Source organism: Bos taurus, chromosome 9, assembly GCF_002263795.3.
Source record: "Bos taurus isolate L1 Dominette 01449 registration number 42190680 breed Hereford chromosome 9, ARS-UCD2.0, whole genome shotgun sequence".
Lineage (NCBI taxonomy): Eukaryota > Metazoa > Chordata > Mammalia > Artiodactyla > Bovidae > Bos > Bos taurus.
The window spans coordinates 70,795,657-70,814,285 of record NC_037336.1 but is presented as its reverse complement, the minus strand read 5'-3'; the positions used below and the strand labels follow the sequence as shown (position 1 = coordinate 70,814,285).

Genomic DNA, 18,629 nt, shown 5'->3' with positions numbered 1-18,629 from the left:
CACTACTCTTCTAAATCAAATCCTTTATGGTTATACAGTGGACGTGAGAAATAGATTTAAGGGACTAGATCTGATAGACAGAGTGCCTGATGAACTATGGACGGAGGTTTGTGACATTGTACAGGAGACAGGGATTAAGACCATCCCCATGGAAAAGAAATGGAAAAAAGCAAAATGGCTGTCTGGGGAGGCCTTACAAATAGCTGTGAAAAGAAGAGAAGTGAAAAGGAGAAAAGGAAAGATATAAGCATCTGAATGCAGAGTTCCAAAGAATAGTAGGAGAGATAAGAAAGCCTTCCTCAGTGATCAATGCAAAGAAATAGAGGAAAACAACAGAATGGGAAAGACTAGAGATCTCTTCAAGAAAATTAGAGATACCAAGGGAACACTTCATGCAAAGATGGGCTCAATAAAGGACAGAAATGGTATGGACATAACAGAAGCAGAAGATATTAAGAAGAGATGGCAAGAATACACAGAAGAACTGTACAAAAAAGATCTTCACGACCCAGATAATCATGATGGTGTGATCACTCACCTAGAGCCAGACATTCTGGAATGTGAAGTCAAGTGGGCCTTAGAAAGCATCACTATGAACAAAGCTAGTGGAGGTGATGGAATTCCAGTTGAGCTATTTCAAATCCTGAAAGATGATGCTGTGAATGTGCTGCACTCAATATGCCAGCAAACTTGGAAAACTCAGCAGTGGCCACAGGACTGGAAAAGGTCAGTTTTCATTCCAATCCCAAAGAAAGGCAATGCAAAGAATGCTCAAACTACTGCACAATTGCACTCATCTCACACACTAGTAGAGTAATGCTCAAAATTCTCCAAGCCAGGCTTCAGCAATACATGAACCATGAACTTCCAGATGTTCAAACTGGTTTTAGAAAAGGCAGAAGAACCAGAGATCAAATTGCCAATATCCACTGGGTCATCGAAAAAGCAAGAGAGAGTTCCAGAAAAACATCTATTTCTGCTTTTTTGACTATGCCAAAGCCTTTGACTTTGTGGATCACAACAAACTGTGGAAAATTCTGCAAGAGATGGGAATACCAGACCACCTGACCTGCCTCTTGAGAAATCTATATGCAGGTCAGGAAGCAACAGTTAGAACTGGACATGGAACAACAGACTGGTTCCAAATAGGAAAAGGAGTATGTCAAAGCTGTATATTGTCACTCTGCTTATTTAACTTCTCTGCAGAGTACATCATGAGAAACCCTGGGCTGGAAGAAGCACAAACTGGAATCAAGATTGCCGGGAGAATTATCAATAACCTCAATAGGCAGATGACACCACCCTTATGGCAGAAAGTGAAGAGGAACTAAAAAGCCTCTTGATGAAAGTGAAAGAGGAGAGTGAAAAAGTTGGCTTAAAGCTCAACATTCAGAAAACTAAGATCATGGCATCTGGTCCCATCACTTCATGGAAAATAGATGGGGAAACAGTGGAAACAGTGTCAGACTTTATTTTTGGGGGTGCCAAAATCACTGCAGATGGTGATTGCAGTCATGAAATTAAAAGACGCTTACTCCTTGGAAGGCAAGTTATGACCAACCTAGATAGCATATTGAAAAGCAGAGACATTACTTTTGCCAACAAAGGTTCATCTGGGCAAGGCTATGGTTTTTCCAATGGTCATGTATGGATGTGAGAGTTGGACTGTGAAGAAAGCTGAGTGCCAAAGAATTGATGCTTTTGAACTGTGGTGTTGGAGAAGACTCTTGAGAGTCCCTTGGACTGCAAGGGATCCAACCATTCCATTCTAAAGGAGATCAGTCCTGGGTGTTCATTGGAAGGATTGATGTTGAAGCTGAAATTTCAATACTTTGGCCACCTCATGCGAAGAGTTGACTCACTGCAAAAGACCCTGATATGGGAGGGATTTGGGGCAGGAGGATAAGGGGACTACAGAGAATGAGATGGCTGGATGGGATCACCGACTCGATGCACATGAGTTTGGGTAAACTCCGGGAGTTGGTGATGGACAGGGAGGCCTGGCATGCTGCAGTTCATGGGGTCACAAAGAGTCGGACATGACTGAGCAACTGAACTGACTGATCCTTCAACTGGAATGTAAGTTCCAGAAGAGCAGGGAATTTCATTGTGTCTGTTCACCATTCTTGCCTCAGCACATAGTGCCTGACAGGAGGAAGGCATTTGATTATAACATCTTGAAAAAGAATGACTGCCTTTCTGTTTGTCTTTTAGCTTAGAGTATGTAATATTCCTCTGCTTGATTCGCAAGTTCAGTGATTCAGTTTTTAGTCATGCACAGGATTTCCAAATATTTAAATTATGACTCATTGGGCTTCCCTGATGACTCAGATAGTAAAGAATCCACCGGCAATGCAGGAGACCTGGGTTCGATCCCTGGGTTGAGACGATCCCCTGGAGAAGGGCATGGCCACCCACTCCAGTATTCTTGCCTGGAGAATTCCATGGACAGAGGAGCCTGGTGGGCTACAGTCCATTGGGTCACAAAGAGTCAGACATGACTGAAGTGACTAAGCAGAAGCAGCATGGAATGTCCAGATGGGACATCCCTGCAAGTAAATTGTTTCCATCTGTAAGTAACAGGAAGAATGGCAAAATCCATCTGTTTGTGGAGACATCAGCATAGACTGATAGATAAGAGAGAAAAATCATCTCCAGCAATATTATGATAAGATAAACACACTATACCTGAGAGCATCTCTACTATGGTACACAGAATATAATAGTGCATCAGATTTAGGTCATCAAAATTAAGAGATTCTTAAGTTAATTTGAGGTTTTGGATTTATAGGAAGAGAACAAATTGTGTCTAATGCAAAGTTAAACTCTGCATTGTATTAATGTGAACATAAGTACATATCTGGTGTCTTTAGTTAAATAAGAAAGTGAGATAGCTATGCAGAGAAAACGTGTGGAGGACATGCTTGTTGGAAGACAGAGGAGTAAGGAGCTGCAAAACTAATACAATTATGTAAAGTTTAAAAAAAAAGTCCATTACTGAATCATTTATGTGGACAAGAAAATTATGAAGAATTTTAGCAGGAGTAGCTTTGGAGAAAGTGAGAGTAGGCCAGGAGCTAACATCTTCAAGATATAGAAAAATGACTTGAAGTCTGAAGTCTGCAGCAAGAGGAGGTATAGTCTGAACACAGAGCTTCAAAGTTTGCAAGGGATGGAAGTTAGGAAGGAAGGAGGGATAATGATTTGCAATGTCAATGAGTACAAGAGGACATGTTTTTCCTCCAAGTCCTGTAATAGAAAAGATAGCCAAGGATGCAGGAGAGGAAACAATTACCTTTGATAAGGATGTAGGGAAAGAGATATCCTCAGGGGAAAGAAAGTTTCAGTTAGAACAAAGAGAGGGAAGTTTTTTAAAAAGAGCCTGAGGAAATAGGGTGATGACCATGACCTCCAGAGGGAATACATGGAAGGGTTTGTGAGTGGGTAGTGGATGAGTCGATTAGGAGATAGGTTCACATTAGTAATTGTACAGACTAGTATGGGATTGAAAGTCTGAGCCATTAGACATGGGTAGTTGAAGGAACCAGGGACAAATGGCATGGTGAAATTAGCATTGATGGCCTTTTATTGGGAAGTTGGGGACACTCTACCAGTGAAATCCCATCTTGCTAGACAAATCTACTTCAAACTATAATGCCTAACAATATATTTTAAAATCATGTGTCATTTTCAAACATTAGGTAATTAGATAATTTGAAAAGAACTGTTGAGTTAACTAGTTATCAGAGCATGCATGTTAAGTCGCTTCAGTAGTGTCTGACTCTTTACAACCCCATAGACTGTAACCCACCATGCTCCTCTGTCCCTGGAATTCTCCAGGCAAGAATACTGGAGTGTGTTGCTATGCTCTCCTCCAGGGGATCTTCCTGACCCAGGGATCCAGCTGGAGTTTCTTATGTCTCCTGAATTGGCAGGCACGTTCTTTACCACTAGCGCCACCTGGGAAGCCTAGCTAGATATCATAGAGATTAACTTTCTGTATTGCTATAGTATGTTCAACTTCGTAATTTGTAAATACAGAGAGTAATCATTTCTAGCCAGCTAAATTCTTAAAGCTGGAAGAAAAGAAAACCACTATTATGTCATGTTCTTAGATAAGTGTTCAACTCATAATATCATCATAGAACATTTATTTAAATAAATCTATTTAAAAAATACACCCCAGTACTCTTGCCTGGAAAATCCCATGGACGGAGGAGCCTGGTAGGCTGCAGTCCATGGGGTCGCTAAGAGTCGGACACGACTGAATATCTTCACTTTCACTTTTCACTTTCATGCATTGGAGAAGGAAATGGCAACCCACTCCAGTGTTCTTGCCTGGAGAATCCCAGGGATGGGAGACTGGTGGGCTGCCATCTATGGGGTCGCACAGAGTTGGACATGACTAAAGTGACTTAGCAGCAGCAGCAGCATTTAAAAAATAAATTATAACATTTAAAAATACTTGCACAAAATTTATGCATAAAGTTCTAAAGTTGACCAGACAGATTATTCTTCTGAAGTGTCATTGATATTATCAATAGTTTCTCAGATAAAATGCTTCAGGCTTTATTTCTCTGAAAACAAGATGTATCGTTATGAGGAGGAAGCCATTTGATTTTTATCTGGGAATGAAGAACAAGGCATACAAATTTGCCAGATGACTCTTTCATCATCTATGAATATAATCTTCTAAAACTGAGCAGTCAGTTTTTTTCCCCCCACCTTCCTTTACTTATATTTGGACCCTAGTTCCTGCTGAGTGAAGCTGCTCAATGTGATACCAGGCAGGGATATTTTCTTAATTGGTAGAAATTATTAGCAAACATTCTAAACATTGTTTGATTCCTTTAATATATCAACAACAAAAGTAAAATAAAGAAGGAAAAGGGGGCAATAGTGAGAAAAAAACTTTAAATTTTAGTTTAGTTGAGAGCACATAAATTTTGTAGTCAAAAAAAATCCATCATTTATTTAGTGAATTTCAATTATAATTTGAACATTATACAATTCAAGTAATATAAATATATTTAGTCTGCTGTTTGTTCTGCCATAAAGTGGGCCTGGGTGTCTACTAAAATAAATCTTACAGGTGCATTTGATATGTTTCCTCCTGGGAATAGAAGGCAGAAAGGGACTAGGGGGAGAGATGTTTCAAATTTATTAAAATATCCATTTTCATTTCAGTTCAGTTGCTCAGTCGTGTCCCCCTCTTTGTGACCCCATGAACCGCAGCACATAAGGCCTCCCTGTCCATCACCAACTCCCAGAGTCCAGCCAAACCCATGTCCATTGAGTTGATGATGCCATCCAACCATCTCATCCTCTGTCATCCCCTTCTCCTCCTGCCCTCAATCTTTCCCAGCATCAGGGTCTTTTCAAATCAGTCAGATCTTCACATCAGGTGGCCAAAGTATTGGAGTTTCAGCTTCAGCATCAGTCCTTCCAATGAACACCCAGGACTGATCTCCTTTAGAATGCACTGGTTGGATCTCCTTGCAGTCCAAGGGACTCTCAAGAGTCTTCTCCAACACCACAGTTCAAAAGCATCAATTCTTTGGCGCTCAGCTTTCTTCACAGTCCAACTCTCACATCCATACATGACCACTGGGAAAACCACAGCCTTGACTAGACGGACCTTTGTTGGCAAAGTTATTTTATTCCTCCAATTCCAGTTTTGGATAAATTTAGATTCTTATGTGGTCTTGATTTAAACTGTCATCCCAGAGGGAGTGAGAAGAGATGAAAAGGAGAGTAGATTCCTGGAATTCTAAGACTTCTTGCTATTTCCTAGCATTTCCCCAATATAATAACAGCTTATTCACTGATAACCAGAATTTACTTTGTTATTCTGAACTCTCTCTCCTCCTCTTTTTATCTTTGTAATATGCAAGTATATAACATAATGTTATATATTACACATAATATACATTAAACATATACTGCAAAATGTATTGCAAGTTCCCCACAATTTAGCTGAGTATTACAGAATTACAGAATCATATATGTCAAACTAATAATTCAGCTTTACATTTCCAACACAGTGACTAACATGAAGTAGATGTTAAAAAAACTTATAGGAACTGAACTTACTGAACTGAACTTGGAAATAAAACCTCTTTTCAAAATAATCATTTTTCAGCAAGAAGTAACAGGTAAATGCATTAAAAGTGAGAAGAATCAAACTGTTGATAATTTCCTTTTTTCCCCCCACAGGTTTCTGGGATATATATATATGGAAGTAAGAGAAGGAACTCTAACCTGATCATGGATTTCGAAGACAGACTCCTTAAACCACTAAGGAAAAGATAACAACCAGTGCATTGTCCTAAGAAATGATGTCCCTTTGCCACAATAAAATTAATATTTCCTGTGTGAAAAGCAGCTGGTCAAATGACATCCGGGCTTCCCTGTACAGTTTAATGGTGCTCATAATTCTGACCACAGTGGTTGGCAATCTGCTAGTTATTATTTCCATATCACACTTCAAGCAACTGCATACCCTAAATAATTGGCTCATTCAGTCCATGGCTACTGTGGACTTTCTTCTGGGGTGCCTGGTCATGCCTTATAGCATGGTGAGATCCATTGAGCACCACTGGTCTTTTGGAGAAGTCTTCTGTAAAATTCACACCAGCACTGACATTATGCTGAGTTCAGCATCCATTTTTCACTTGTCCTTCATTTCCATTGACCGCTACTATGCTGTGTGTGACCCACTGAGATACAAAACCAAGATCAACATCTTGGTTATTTCTCTGATGATCTTCATTAGTTGGAGTATTCCTGCTCTTTTTGCATTTGGGATGATCTTTCTGGAGCTAAACTTCAAAGGAGCTGAAGAGATGTATTATAAACACAGTCACTGCATAGGGAGTTGCTCTGTCTTCTTCAGCAAAACATCTGGGGTTCTGGCCTTTATGACTTCTTTCTATATACCTGGCTCTATTATGCTGTGCATCTATTGTAGAATATATTTCATAGCAAAAGGCCAGGCAAGATCAATTCATGATGCAAAGCAGAAGGTTCAAATTGGGTTGGAAGAGAGAAATGGAATTTCACGAAGCAGAGGAAGGAAAGCTGCGAAGACTTTAGGGATTGTGATGGGAGTTTTCTTAACATGCTGGTGTCCTTTCTTTGTCTGCATGGTCATGGACCCTTTCCTGGACTATACTATCCCACCTACTTTGAACGATGCATTGATTTGGTTTGGCTATTTGAATTCTACTTTTAATCCAATGATTTATGCATTTTTCTACCCCTGGTTCAGAAGAGCACTAAAGATAATTCTAGTTGGTAAAATTTTCCAAAAAGATTCATCTAGGAGCAAATTATTTTCAGAATAAATCCATAGAATTATTATGATTTCAGTCAGTCAGTTCAGTCATTCAGTTATGTCTGACTCTTTGCGACCCCATGGACTGCAGCACGCCAGGCTTCCCTGTCCATCACCAACTCCTGGAGCTTACTCAAACTCATGTCCATCAAGTCAGTGATGCCATCCAACTATCTCATCCTCTGTTGTCCCCTTCTCCTCCTGCCTTCAATCTTTCCCAGCATCAGGGTATTTTCTAGTTAGTCAGTTCTTCGCATCAGATGGCCAAATTATCAGAGTTTCAGCTTCAGCATCAGTCATTCCAATGAATATTAAGGACTGATTTCAAGTGTTTTACAAAATAGTTGGTGATCATTATGAACATGCATAATATCAACCACATGTGCCAATTGTAGGGACTTTTATCAAATATTTGGTTCAAAGATTGTACAGTGAGATATGATGCTTACATCTTTCTTTTTATTTGCCATTCGTATTATGTATATTGAAGCTTTACAAGTCCAGAAATTAAGAACTTAAAATTTTAAAGAACACTTCCTACTCTTACATGAACTGCCATGAAACCGACAGTGGTACCTTACTCAGTTGTTCCGTGGTGGAAACTAAGAGGCTACATTTGGAGATGGCAATTAGAAGGACTTTGTCATTCATTTGCTTGGATATATATGCCTTTTTTTAAAGTCAACTAAAAGTGTACATTGAATATTACTATTGCTTACACATAATTTGCTATTTATTACTAATTATTAATACATATTCTGATTTTTAAATCTATTGATGTTTACATTTTTTAAATGTTTTTTTCTGATTTTCATACTTGTAGGAAATTTGGAAAATAGAGGAAAATAAAAATAATATATAGAAACAAAATAAAAATAAAAATATCATTCATAGCTTACTTAAGAACCATATCATTCAAAGTTCTTAAAAACATCATTTTGTAATGACTGCAAAATGTTAAATTGTATGAATGCACAAAAATTTTTTTAACCATTTTCCCATTGTTGACCACTTAGTTCATTTTGATTCCTTTTTTTTTTTTTTGAACAGCTTAAATTAAATGCCTGTTACCTGTGCTTCCCTAGTGGCTCAGATGGTAAAGAATCTGCCTGCAATGCAGGAGACCTTGGTTCGATCCCTGGGTTGGGAAGATCCCCTGGAGGAGGACATGGCAACCCACTTGCCCATGGACAGAGGAGCCTGGTGGGCTAAAGGACCATGGGGTTGCAAAGAGTTGGACACATAACTGAGCAACTAAGCACACAGCACCTGTTATTGAAGCCCACAAAAACGTCTGGGAGGATTTCATCACATTTCAAGGTCATGCCTGGTGTGATAGGACTCAAAATACAAGCTGTAGGAAATAAAGCAAATTCACTTGTTGGGTGCCAAGCTACACTGAAAGAGAAGCAGTTATTCATCAGAGCAGCTAAACATGAGGCAAAGAAGAGCTATAATTGGACACAGTGTATCCCATGTCTATTACTATGGCATATAGAAAAGAAAAATAAGGAGAAATAGTGATTTCAAGTAAGATCCCCTAATAGAAGTGAGCAAGCATTCTTAATCATAAATATCAATTTGCATTTGAACTGTTTCTAATCTAGACTTCATGTAATTTGTATCGTGTTAAGCAGCACCACGGATTTGAATTTATTTGTTTCCCAATTGTGACTTATGCTCATGGGTAAGTTAGGGTGAGGCAGTTAATTTTAAATAAAATTTAAAAATGCATGTTCCTGTATATGCATTTCTGTTCACAAACCCTTCTATCTATTACAATCTCTTTCAGGACTGTATATTTAGTTTCCTTGATGTGACTAGATTTTGTTCTCATAGATTTTAAAAGCAGTTTGAAAACCTTTTTCATTTAGTATATGGTAAGAAAGTTGTCCCTAATCACTCCTGGTTTCAGAAACTATCTTGACTCTTCTACTTGTGAAACTATTTTTGTTAAATTTTAAAAAGGGAACAAAAGCATTTAGATAGTTTTCTATACCAGTCCATCCTAAAGGAGATCAGTCCTGGGTGTTCACTGGAAGGACTGATGTTAAAGCTGTAACTCCAATACTTTGGCCACCTGATGCAAAGAGCTGACTCATTGGAAAAGACCCTGATGCTGGGAAAGATTGAGGGCAGGAGGAGAAGGGGACGACAGAGGATGAGATGGTTGGATGGCATCACCAACTCAATGGACATGAGTTTGGGTGGACTCCACGAGTTGGTGATGGACAGGGAGGCATGGTGTACTGTGGTTCATGGGCTCACAAAGAGTCAGACACAACTGAGTGACTGAACTGACTGACTGACTATACCTTATAGCAAGTTTCTGTGGTTTTCCTCATTTGCTCCCACACATTCTTAGATGTTTTATACTTTCGTGTGTGTGTGTCTTGCCTGTTATGAATATATCTTTTTAAAGTCATCATATTTTCTATATAATTATTATTGCTTGTGTATAGTAAAATTTATTCTAGTTTTTCAGTTGACTTGCTTGGATTTTCATTATACAGTCATAGTATCCTCAAAAAATGCTAAACTTTATCTCTTTTCTAATAGTTATTCTTATCTACAGTCTTTGCTGTACTTCATGAGTCAGAATTTTTAGAGCAATATGCTATAGTCCAGTGGGTCACAAAGAGTTGGACATGACTAAGCGACTCAGCAACTAACATTGACAATGTTGATATAAGTCATCCTTGTCTTCCATCTATTTTAAATGACTATTGAGACCACATTTTTCTTGAAACAAGTTTATGACTCAGATAATTCTACCTTTTAGACTTAGTACTAAATCCCCTATAGCCTATTTCTCTTTGTAGCCTCTGTTTTTAATACTCTTAATAAAAAAACAACCAGTAACCCATCCTTTCAGCAAACAAGAAGAAAGGCTCACCTTGTCTTTCCCTATGTGCAGCTTTATTCTAGTTTCCATTCCTCCATGCAGAGGTATTTTAGTCTTTTGGTTGTCCAGAATCTGCTTCTCAACTGGAATTCGATTAGCTTTGGGAAATTTCTCATCCAGACTAGATATAATTTGTTGGAACTGTAAGGAAGAGAGTGGCCTTCTGCCTTTCCCCTTAACTAAAGAGATGGGTAGAAAACCTACACTAAAAATTTCAGAAGGTCTTTCTTTAGAAACTGAACCTTAAAAGAAGGGAAAAAGACAACTATTTTTAGCAGAATCATTAGCAGAAAACAAACCAAAAAAATGTGGGTTTCCATTCTATTCGTATGGTGAGACTGTGACCTGACTGCTCTTGGTGTTGTTGGAGTTCATGCCTCCCAGATTCCACAGATACCCAAGTATTCATTTCCAAACTGAGTTCTCCATTCTCTCATGGATTTCATGACTCCCAGATAGTCTTCTAATGAATTCACAGTAGGAATAGCTTTTGGTTGCATGCACGAGAAGAACTTGAACTTGACATACGATATTATGGTAAACATAAAGAAAGCAGTTGTTACAACCCAATAGAACATTATTTCCTAGTCCAAACAATGTCCATTCAAAACAGTATCATATTCCACTCCCTTCTCAAAGAGAAATATTCAAATAAATTTCCATTGAAGAAGAGATAAAAATAAACATGTTTTAGCAAGGAACTTGTCGGAACTGATTTTTTTGTAATAATAATATTGCCATCTTAAGAGATCAGTGCAATGGAAGTTCCAGCCTGATTTTAAACTTGGTTCTTGAAGTCAATAATCCAATTTTTGGAGAGTCATAATTTTTGTCAAAAAAGTAAAGCAAACTATATAAACTCCCATAAATTGTGGATTTTGGTGAATCAGTTTGTTTAACTGTACACTGTCAATCAGAGTGTGAATATTAACTGAAATGTTTAAAGATTCATGAAGAGTGATTTATGTTTTTAAATTTAGTAGACTATAAAGTATACAAAAAAAAAACAGTATTGAGAGATATTTTGAGTGTTGCACTCAAATAATCTAAGTAATGTAAGAATCAAATTGAAGATTTTTTTTTTTTAAGATAAAGTATATATTCATTTCCCAAAGTGTTTCAAACAGGTCATTGAGTACATGGCCAACTGTAAACAAGCATTTAGAGAAGGTAAATTTGTCTTTGACAGGTCCTGACCTTCTGTTCCATATTCCTCTCCTCGTAAAATCCCTTTATGAAGTCTGTAAGCTCCCAGTGAATTACTCACCTGCAAAATAAGGACAATAATATTGTCTCACTGGACCATTAATCATTACATGAGAGATACTGCCTAGCATGTGGCCTTGCACATAAAAATACTCAGCAAATACATTTTATTAGCATTATTCTCTGTCATTTTATTGGTATGTGCTATGCTAGTGTTCATTCAGAATATGCTTAGTACACATGGAGTACCTGGCAGATATTACATATCTTTTAAAAAAAAAAAAAGACTAGAGCAACATTACATCATCCTATTTCCCAGTAAATTCCACAATTAAAATTATGGAAAAGAATATCAGACTTATTCCAAGTTCTATGAAGAAGAAAGTTAACCTGGTGATACATTTCTGCATTAGTCTGTGGCAGTTTCGCATATTGGGAATTTTTATTTCTTTAAAAATAATTTCTATAGAAGGCATATATGAACATAACTATATATTTCTATCTACATATATAGTATTGATATTTACCTGCAAAATACCTACTTATTGTCCAAGTAGTTAATGAATTTGGATGAACACTTTGTATAAGCTCTGAAGCTTGCTGGTCTAGAGCCAGATTTCTGAAGTTCCCCGCATAGAGGGATGGCCTCAGGCTTTGAAACCAGACAAGTGTGAGGTCAAGTCCATTTTCCTCGTGGTTCCTGTGCTTTCCCTGCTTATGTCTTTGCTCCTGCAGCCCCCATGGCTGAAACGCCTCCTTCCCCTCTTCCATCTCCATGACTTTTACTCATTTTAAAAGACTCATCTTGAGGATTGCCTCTCCAGGAATCCATCTAAATTCTCTAAGATCAAGTAGGGGTCTTCTCTGAATCCCCCAATGTGCAGACTTCCTTGGGCGATCCAGTGGTTAAGACTTCAACTTCCAATGCAATCAATTCCTGATCAGGGAGCTAAGATCCCACATGCTGCACAACCTAAAAACCCAAACATAAAACAGAAGCAATATTGTAACAAATTCAATAAAGACTTTAAAAATTGTCCACATCAAAAAACAAACAAACAAACCAACTTAGTACTCTGGCCTGGAAAATCCCATGGATGGAGGAGCCTGGTGGGCTACAATCCATGGGGTCGCTGAGAGTTGGAAAAGACTGAGCAACTTCACTTTCACTTTTCACTTTCATGCATTGAAGAAGGAAATGGCAACCCATTCCAGTGTTCTTGCCTGGAGAATCCCAGGGACTGGGGAGCCTTGTGCGCTGCCGTCTATGGGGTTGCACAGAGTCGGACACGACTGAAGCGACTTAGCAGCAGCAGCAGCAGCAAAACAAAACCAAAAAACCTCCCAATGTTGTGCCCTGCACTTATCTATATGTGCACGCTCAGTCACTTCAGACTCTGTGTGATCCCATGGACTGTAGGTCACCAGGCTCCTTTGTCCATGGGATTCTCCAGGCAAGAGTAGTGGGGTGAGTTGCCATGCCCTCCTCCAGGGGATCTTCCAACCCAGGGATCAAATCTGCATCGCCTGCATTGCAGGTGGATTCTTTAACCCAGGAGCCACTGGGGAAGTCTCTCATCAATACACTGCCCGCTTATTTTTCAAATGCCCTCTGTCCCCACTGGAGTGTGAACTACAGAAGTTAAGGACTGTTTCTTATTCATTCTTCTACTCCATACTCAGCACCAGACCTGGGACAGAGAAGTCACTCAAAGCACATTTTTAAGGGGAATAGATGAATCAGGGGAAATAAGAAATCCAAGGGTATAGTGTTAATGCAAGTTAGAGACAGATTGGAATCCAAGTCTGTCTGGCCCAAACTCTACCCTCTTTCCTACTTCAGATCAAATATGAAGCAACTATCAGGACTCATAGTTTTATCTCCAGTCAAGTTTAAGCAGATGTGCCTGTATGACTTTAATTTTGGCAATAAATATGTATTATTTATGGATAGGAAAAGATTTTAATGGTTAAATTATTTAAAAAGCTGGTTCTGAAACTGCTAACTAGATTTAGCATATGAGCTACTACCGAGGCTGATGTTCAATTCCTAACTGTTTGGAATTATTTAGGGTTGATTGGATTGAGATTCAGAAATCTGCAGTTTCAAACAGCAGCAGCCCATGCTCCTTGGATCACATTTCTCCTAAGCACCATTTCCTTAGATGTTAAAAAAAAGGAATAAAAAAAATTAAGTTTATATTGTACAGTGAAAATTCAGAGGAATAATGAATAGCACAATGTATTTAAAAATGAGCTCAGAAGCCCTGGCTATGAGCTCCTGTGAGTTAGGGACTCAGTTTTCCCCAGCATCTGCCACAGGGCCTGGGCCAGATAGTTGCTCCAAGAACATTTGTCCAAGGAAGGGAGAGAAGAAAGATAACTAACTATTTGAGTGCAACATTTTAAAAATTTTAATTAATTATTTATTTATTAAATTAATGGCACCCCACTCCAGTACTCTTGCCTGGAAAATCCCGTGGACTGAGGAGCCTGATAGGCTACAGTCCATGGGGTCGCAAAGAGTCAGACACAACTGAGCGACTTCACTTTATAGTTGCTTCAGTGTTGCATTAGTTTCTACTGTACAGCAAAATTAATCAACTGTACTTATAAATGTATCCCCTCCTCTCCTATTCAGGTCACCACAGTGCACCAAGTAGAGTTCCTGTGGGAAAAACTATTTCTAAAGTTATGTTTTGAAATTTAAGCATTTTAATGTTATTTTGTCAAACTAATAATGCCTTGATCATCTAACTCAGGGATTCTCAAATTTTCCCAGTTTGAAGACTAGCATTGGCTATGACACACTTTTTACCAGTCATTATGAAGTGAGAAAATAAACACAGTATAAGAGTTTTTCATTATGGAATATGCATTCAAATTAATAGACTGTCTCTTGACTAAGATCATTCCTTACTAAATTTCCAGGATTAAGATGTTCTTTTCATGAAAGAAAATGTAGTAATAACAGACAAAATATTTTGACAAGGATCTTATTTGACAAGCTTATGTTTGATCCCAAGGTTGGGAAGATCCCTTGGAGGAGGGCACAGCAACCCACTCCAGTATTCTTGCCTAGAGAATCCCTATGGACAGAGGAGCCTGGCGAGCTACAGTCCATGGGGTTGCACAGAGTCAGACACAACAGAAGCGACAGCACAGTACAGCGTAGTGGCACGTTTGCCCCCATGTTTAAAACTTTCTTTTTGTGAAATCCCCAAATCCACTATTCTACGTTGTTAATATCCCTTGAAGCAAGAAAGGTGTTTTGGCAGTAAGAGTTGATGGTGAGCTTGCAGCATACCATGGAGGCATCAGGATAGCTCCAATCATTGAAGAAATTAAAGTTTTAAGGACGACTTATAACCTATGCTTAAAATTCAATGAAAATAGATGACAAAGGCCACGACCAATGCAAGCAAAAGAATTCTTGCTAGGAGGCCTTACAAATAGCTGTGAAAAGAAGAGAAGTGAAAAGCAAAGGAAAGATATAAGCATCTGAATGCAGAGTTCCAAAGAATAGCAAGAAGAGATAAGAAAGCCTTCCTCCGTGATCAATGCGAAGAAATAGAGGTAAACAACAGAATGGGAAAGACTAGAGATCTCAAGAAAATTAGAGATACCAAGGGAACACTTCATGCAAAGGTGGGCTCAATAAAGGACAGAAATGGTATGGACCTAACAGAAGCAGAAGATATTAAGAAGAGGTGGCAAGAATACCCAGAAGAACTGTACAAAAAAGATCTTCACGACCCAGATAATCACGATGGTGTGATCACTCACACTCATCTAGAGCCAGACATTCTGGAATGTGAAGTCAAGTGGGCCTTAGAAAGCATCACTACGAACAAAGCTAGTGGAGGTGATGGAATTCCAGTTGAGCTATTTCAAATCCTGAAAGATGATGCTGTGAAAGTGTTGCACTCAATATGCCAGCAAATTTGGAAAACTCAGCAACGGCCACAGGACTGGAAAAGGTCAGTTTTCATTCCAAACCCAAAGAAAGGCAATGCCAAAGAATGTTCAAACTACCACACAATTGCACTCATCTCACACACTAGTAAAGTAATGCTCAAAATTCTCCAAGCCAGAATTCAGCAACATGTGAACTGTGAGCTTCCAGATGTTCAAGCTGGATTTAGAAAAGGCAGAGGAACCAGAGATCAAATTGCCAATATCCATCGAATCATCAAAAAAACAAGAGAGTTCTAGTAAAACATCTATTTCTGCTTTATTGACTATACCAAAGCCTTTGACTGTGTGGATCACAATAAACTGTGGAAAATTCTGAAAGAGATGGGAATACCAGACCACTTTACCTGCCTCTTGAAAAAACCGTTATGCAGGCAGGAAGCAACAGTTAGAACTGGACATGGACCAACAGACTGGTTCCATATAGGAAAAAGAGTACGTCAAGGCTGTATATTGTCACCTTGCTTATTTAACTTGTATGCAGAGTACCTCATGAGAAACGCTGGGCTGGAGGAAGCACAGGCTGGAATCAAGATTGTTGGGAGAAATATCAATAACCTCAGATATGCAGATGACACCACCCTTATGGCAGAAAGTGAAGAACTAAAGAGCCTCTTGATTAAAGTGAAAGAGGAGAGTGAAGACGTTGGCTTAAAACTCAACATTCAGAATAAGATCATGGCAGCCGGTCCCATCACTTCATGGCAAATAGATAGGGAAACGGTGGAAACAATGGCTGACTTTATTTTTGGGGGCTCCAAAATCACCGCAGATGGTGACTGCAGCCATGAAATTAAAAGACACTTACTCCTTGGAAAGAAAGTTATGACCAAACTAGACAGCATATTAAAAAGCAGACGTTACTTTGTCAACAAAGGTCCATCTAGTCAAGGCTATGGTTTTTCCAGTAGTCATATATGGATATGAGAGTTGGACTATAAAGAAAGCTGAGCACCAAAGAATTGATGCTTTTGAACTGTGATGTTAGAGAAGACTCTTGAGAGTCCTTTGGAGATTCAACCAGTCCATCCTAAAGGAAATCAGTCCTGGATGTTCACTGAAAGGACTGATGTTGAAGCTGCAACTCCAGTACTTTGGCCACCTGATGCGAAGATCTGACTGATTTGAAAAGACGCTGATGCTGGGAAAGATTGAGGGCAGGAGGAGAAGGGGACAACAGAGGATGAGATGGTTGGATGTCATCACCTACTCAATGGACATGGGTTTGGGTGGACTCCAGGAGTTGGTGATGGATAGGGAGGCCTGGCATGCTGTGGTTCATGGGGTCGCAAAGAGTTGGACATGACTGAGTGGCTGAACTGAACTGAAGACAAAAATTGTCTTTTTCTTGTGTTATACCCTTTTTTGACACAGAATCTTAATTTACTCAATGTATTTAATTTATTACAATTCTAAAATTTGAAATTACTCCTTAAGGGACAAACAAAATGAATATTTAGTTAAGAGGTTTCTTGTATCTCCAACCAGAGTTGAGATGTAATGTTAGCTGAATGGTTTTTCTGAGATTTCTGAAATCTTCCAGATAAGTGATTCTTTGTTTTTCATTCATGATACCAGCTCTGTAAACACATTTACATCAAATAAGAAGATAGACTAAGACAGAGGTCACTATTTTGCCTCTCTTGCATCAGCTAAAGTTTTCTTTCTCAGATATGCACTTTGCTTAATAATCTGTAGAAGTCCCCAAACATTTGGTTCTTCAAACACAGTTCTGTGATAAATGTGTTCCTGTCTCCGCTAAGTACAACTACTTCCCCAATGAATAATAGTGTGAAATTATTTCCCATCACAATCAAGGCAGAACAGCTAATGTGTTAATGATGCCCTCCGGTGTCTATTTACTCAAAAGCTTAGCAAATGAGAGTAAAGAGAGAAATGCTGCTTATACTGGTCTCTTTGGACTATGAGCTCGAATTTCAGGTTCCAAGTGTCAAACTGTAAATGAAGTACTGTGGACATTGGTAAATATCCAATCAACACATTTAATCACTGCTATTAGCAATTCTCATAAGACTTTACTTTTAACAAACAGAAGAGTTTGAAAACAGTGATATCATAAGTTTGAAATGTGCTAATAACTATTTTTAAATGGCCTAGCGTTTACATTTTGTCTGTATAATTCTCCCAAGTGCATAAAATTATTAAAAGTTGGCAGAATAAGGAAAAACACTCAGATAATCCATTGATTTTTCTTCCATGGTTCATGTTGCAAGAACAATAAAACAAAATACAACACAACAAAATAACATACTAACATCTGCTTTACATGAGTAGACTAGAGGGGCTATTATCACAATGCTAAATTTGAATATGTATAACTAGAATAATGTTTGTTCTAATTAACAAAGAAGTGAAAAATGATAGTCATTACCCGGGTAATTGAATCATCTAAATTTTCTTCTTCCTACCCCTGTAACGACCATCAGATAAAACTAAAAACAAAAGAAACCAGAATAATTTCTGGGATGAATCCTGAAAATATATCGGCTTGGGTTTATACTCAAACAGGTTATTAGTAGCTATTCAGCTATGTTTGGCAGCAGAAAGCAATTAACCAAATCTTAAATTTCAGTTTCCTTATTTGTAAATGGGTAATATGTAACTTTCAGAGTTGTAGTGAAGACTTACTCATTCATTAAGTCATTTATTCATTCACATAACAAATTTACTGAGCACCTGATATATACCTGTCATTGTGTCAGCTAAATGCTAAGGATAGAGACCTGAATAATATCCATATGTTCTCAACCTCTCTGAAATGTTAATGGAAACGAAATGAGGTTTTTGAAAATGAGATAGTACAAGATCAAGAAATTCAAATTATTATTACTTATAATTAACATTGCCATTGTCAACCTGGTTCATAGGTGCACAGATGAGATTTAAAAATACATCCCAGACTATCAATTTTAAGCTCAGATCACAGCATTATATCACTCTATCTGTTTAGCCGATGCAGCAAATCATCATGCATGTGTTCCTCCCTCCCATCTTTCTTTCGTTCCTTAGTTTCTCTCTTTCTTGTAGTGCAAAAATTACTTGCTTAAAATAGAGGTTTTTCATGGGATGGGGGAGGATAGGGTCAACACAAAGTAGAAACAGAGTAATAGCAGTGCAGTGTAAACGGAAAATCTCAGTGGGAAGCGTCTGAGTGACGAGGGCCACCACCGTGGAAGCCTTAGTGAT

General features: G+C 38.4%; 1 protein-coding gene across 1 annotated transcript in view; it reads left to right on the top strand.

The window, feature by feature from the left end:
- Positions 1-9,443, top strand: part of TAAR1 (trace amine associated receptor 1) — a 30,545-nt gene extending 21,102 nt beyond the window's left edge. The window contains exon 2 of the mRNA XM_059889900.1: positions 6,217-9,443. Within this exon, the coding sequence (XP_059745883.1) occupies positions 6,336-7,346 (1,011 nt within the window). The 5' untranslated portion in view covers positions 6,217-6,335 and the 3' untranslated portion in view covers positions 7,347-9,443. The remainder of the gene's footprint in view (positions 1-6,216) is intronic.
- The last annotated feature ends 9,186 nt before the right edge of the window (positions 9,444-18,629 follow it).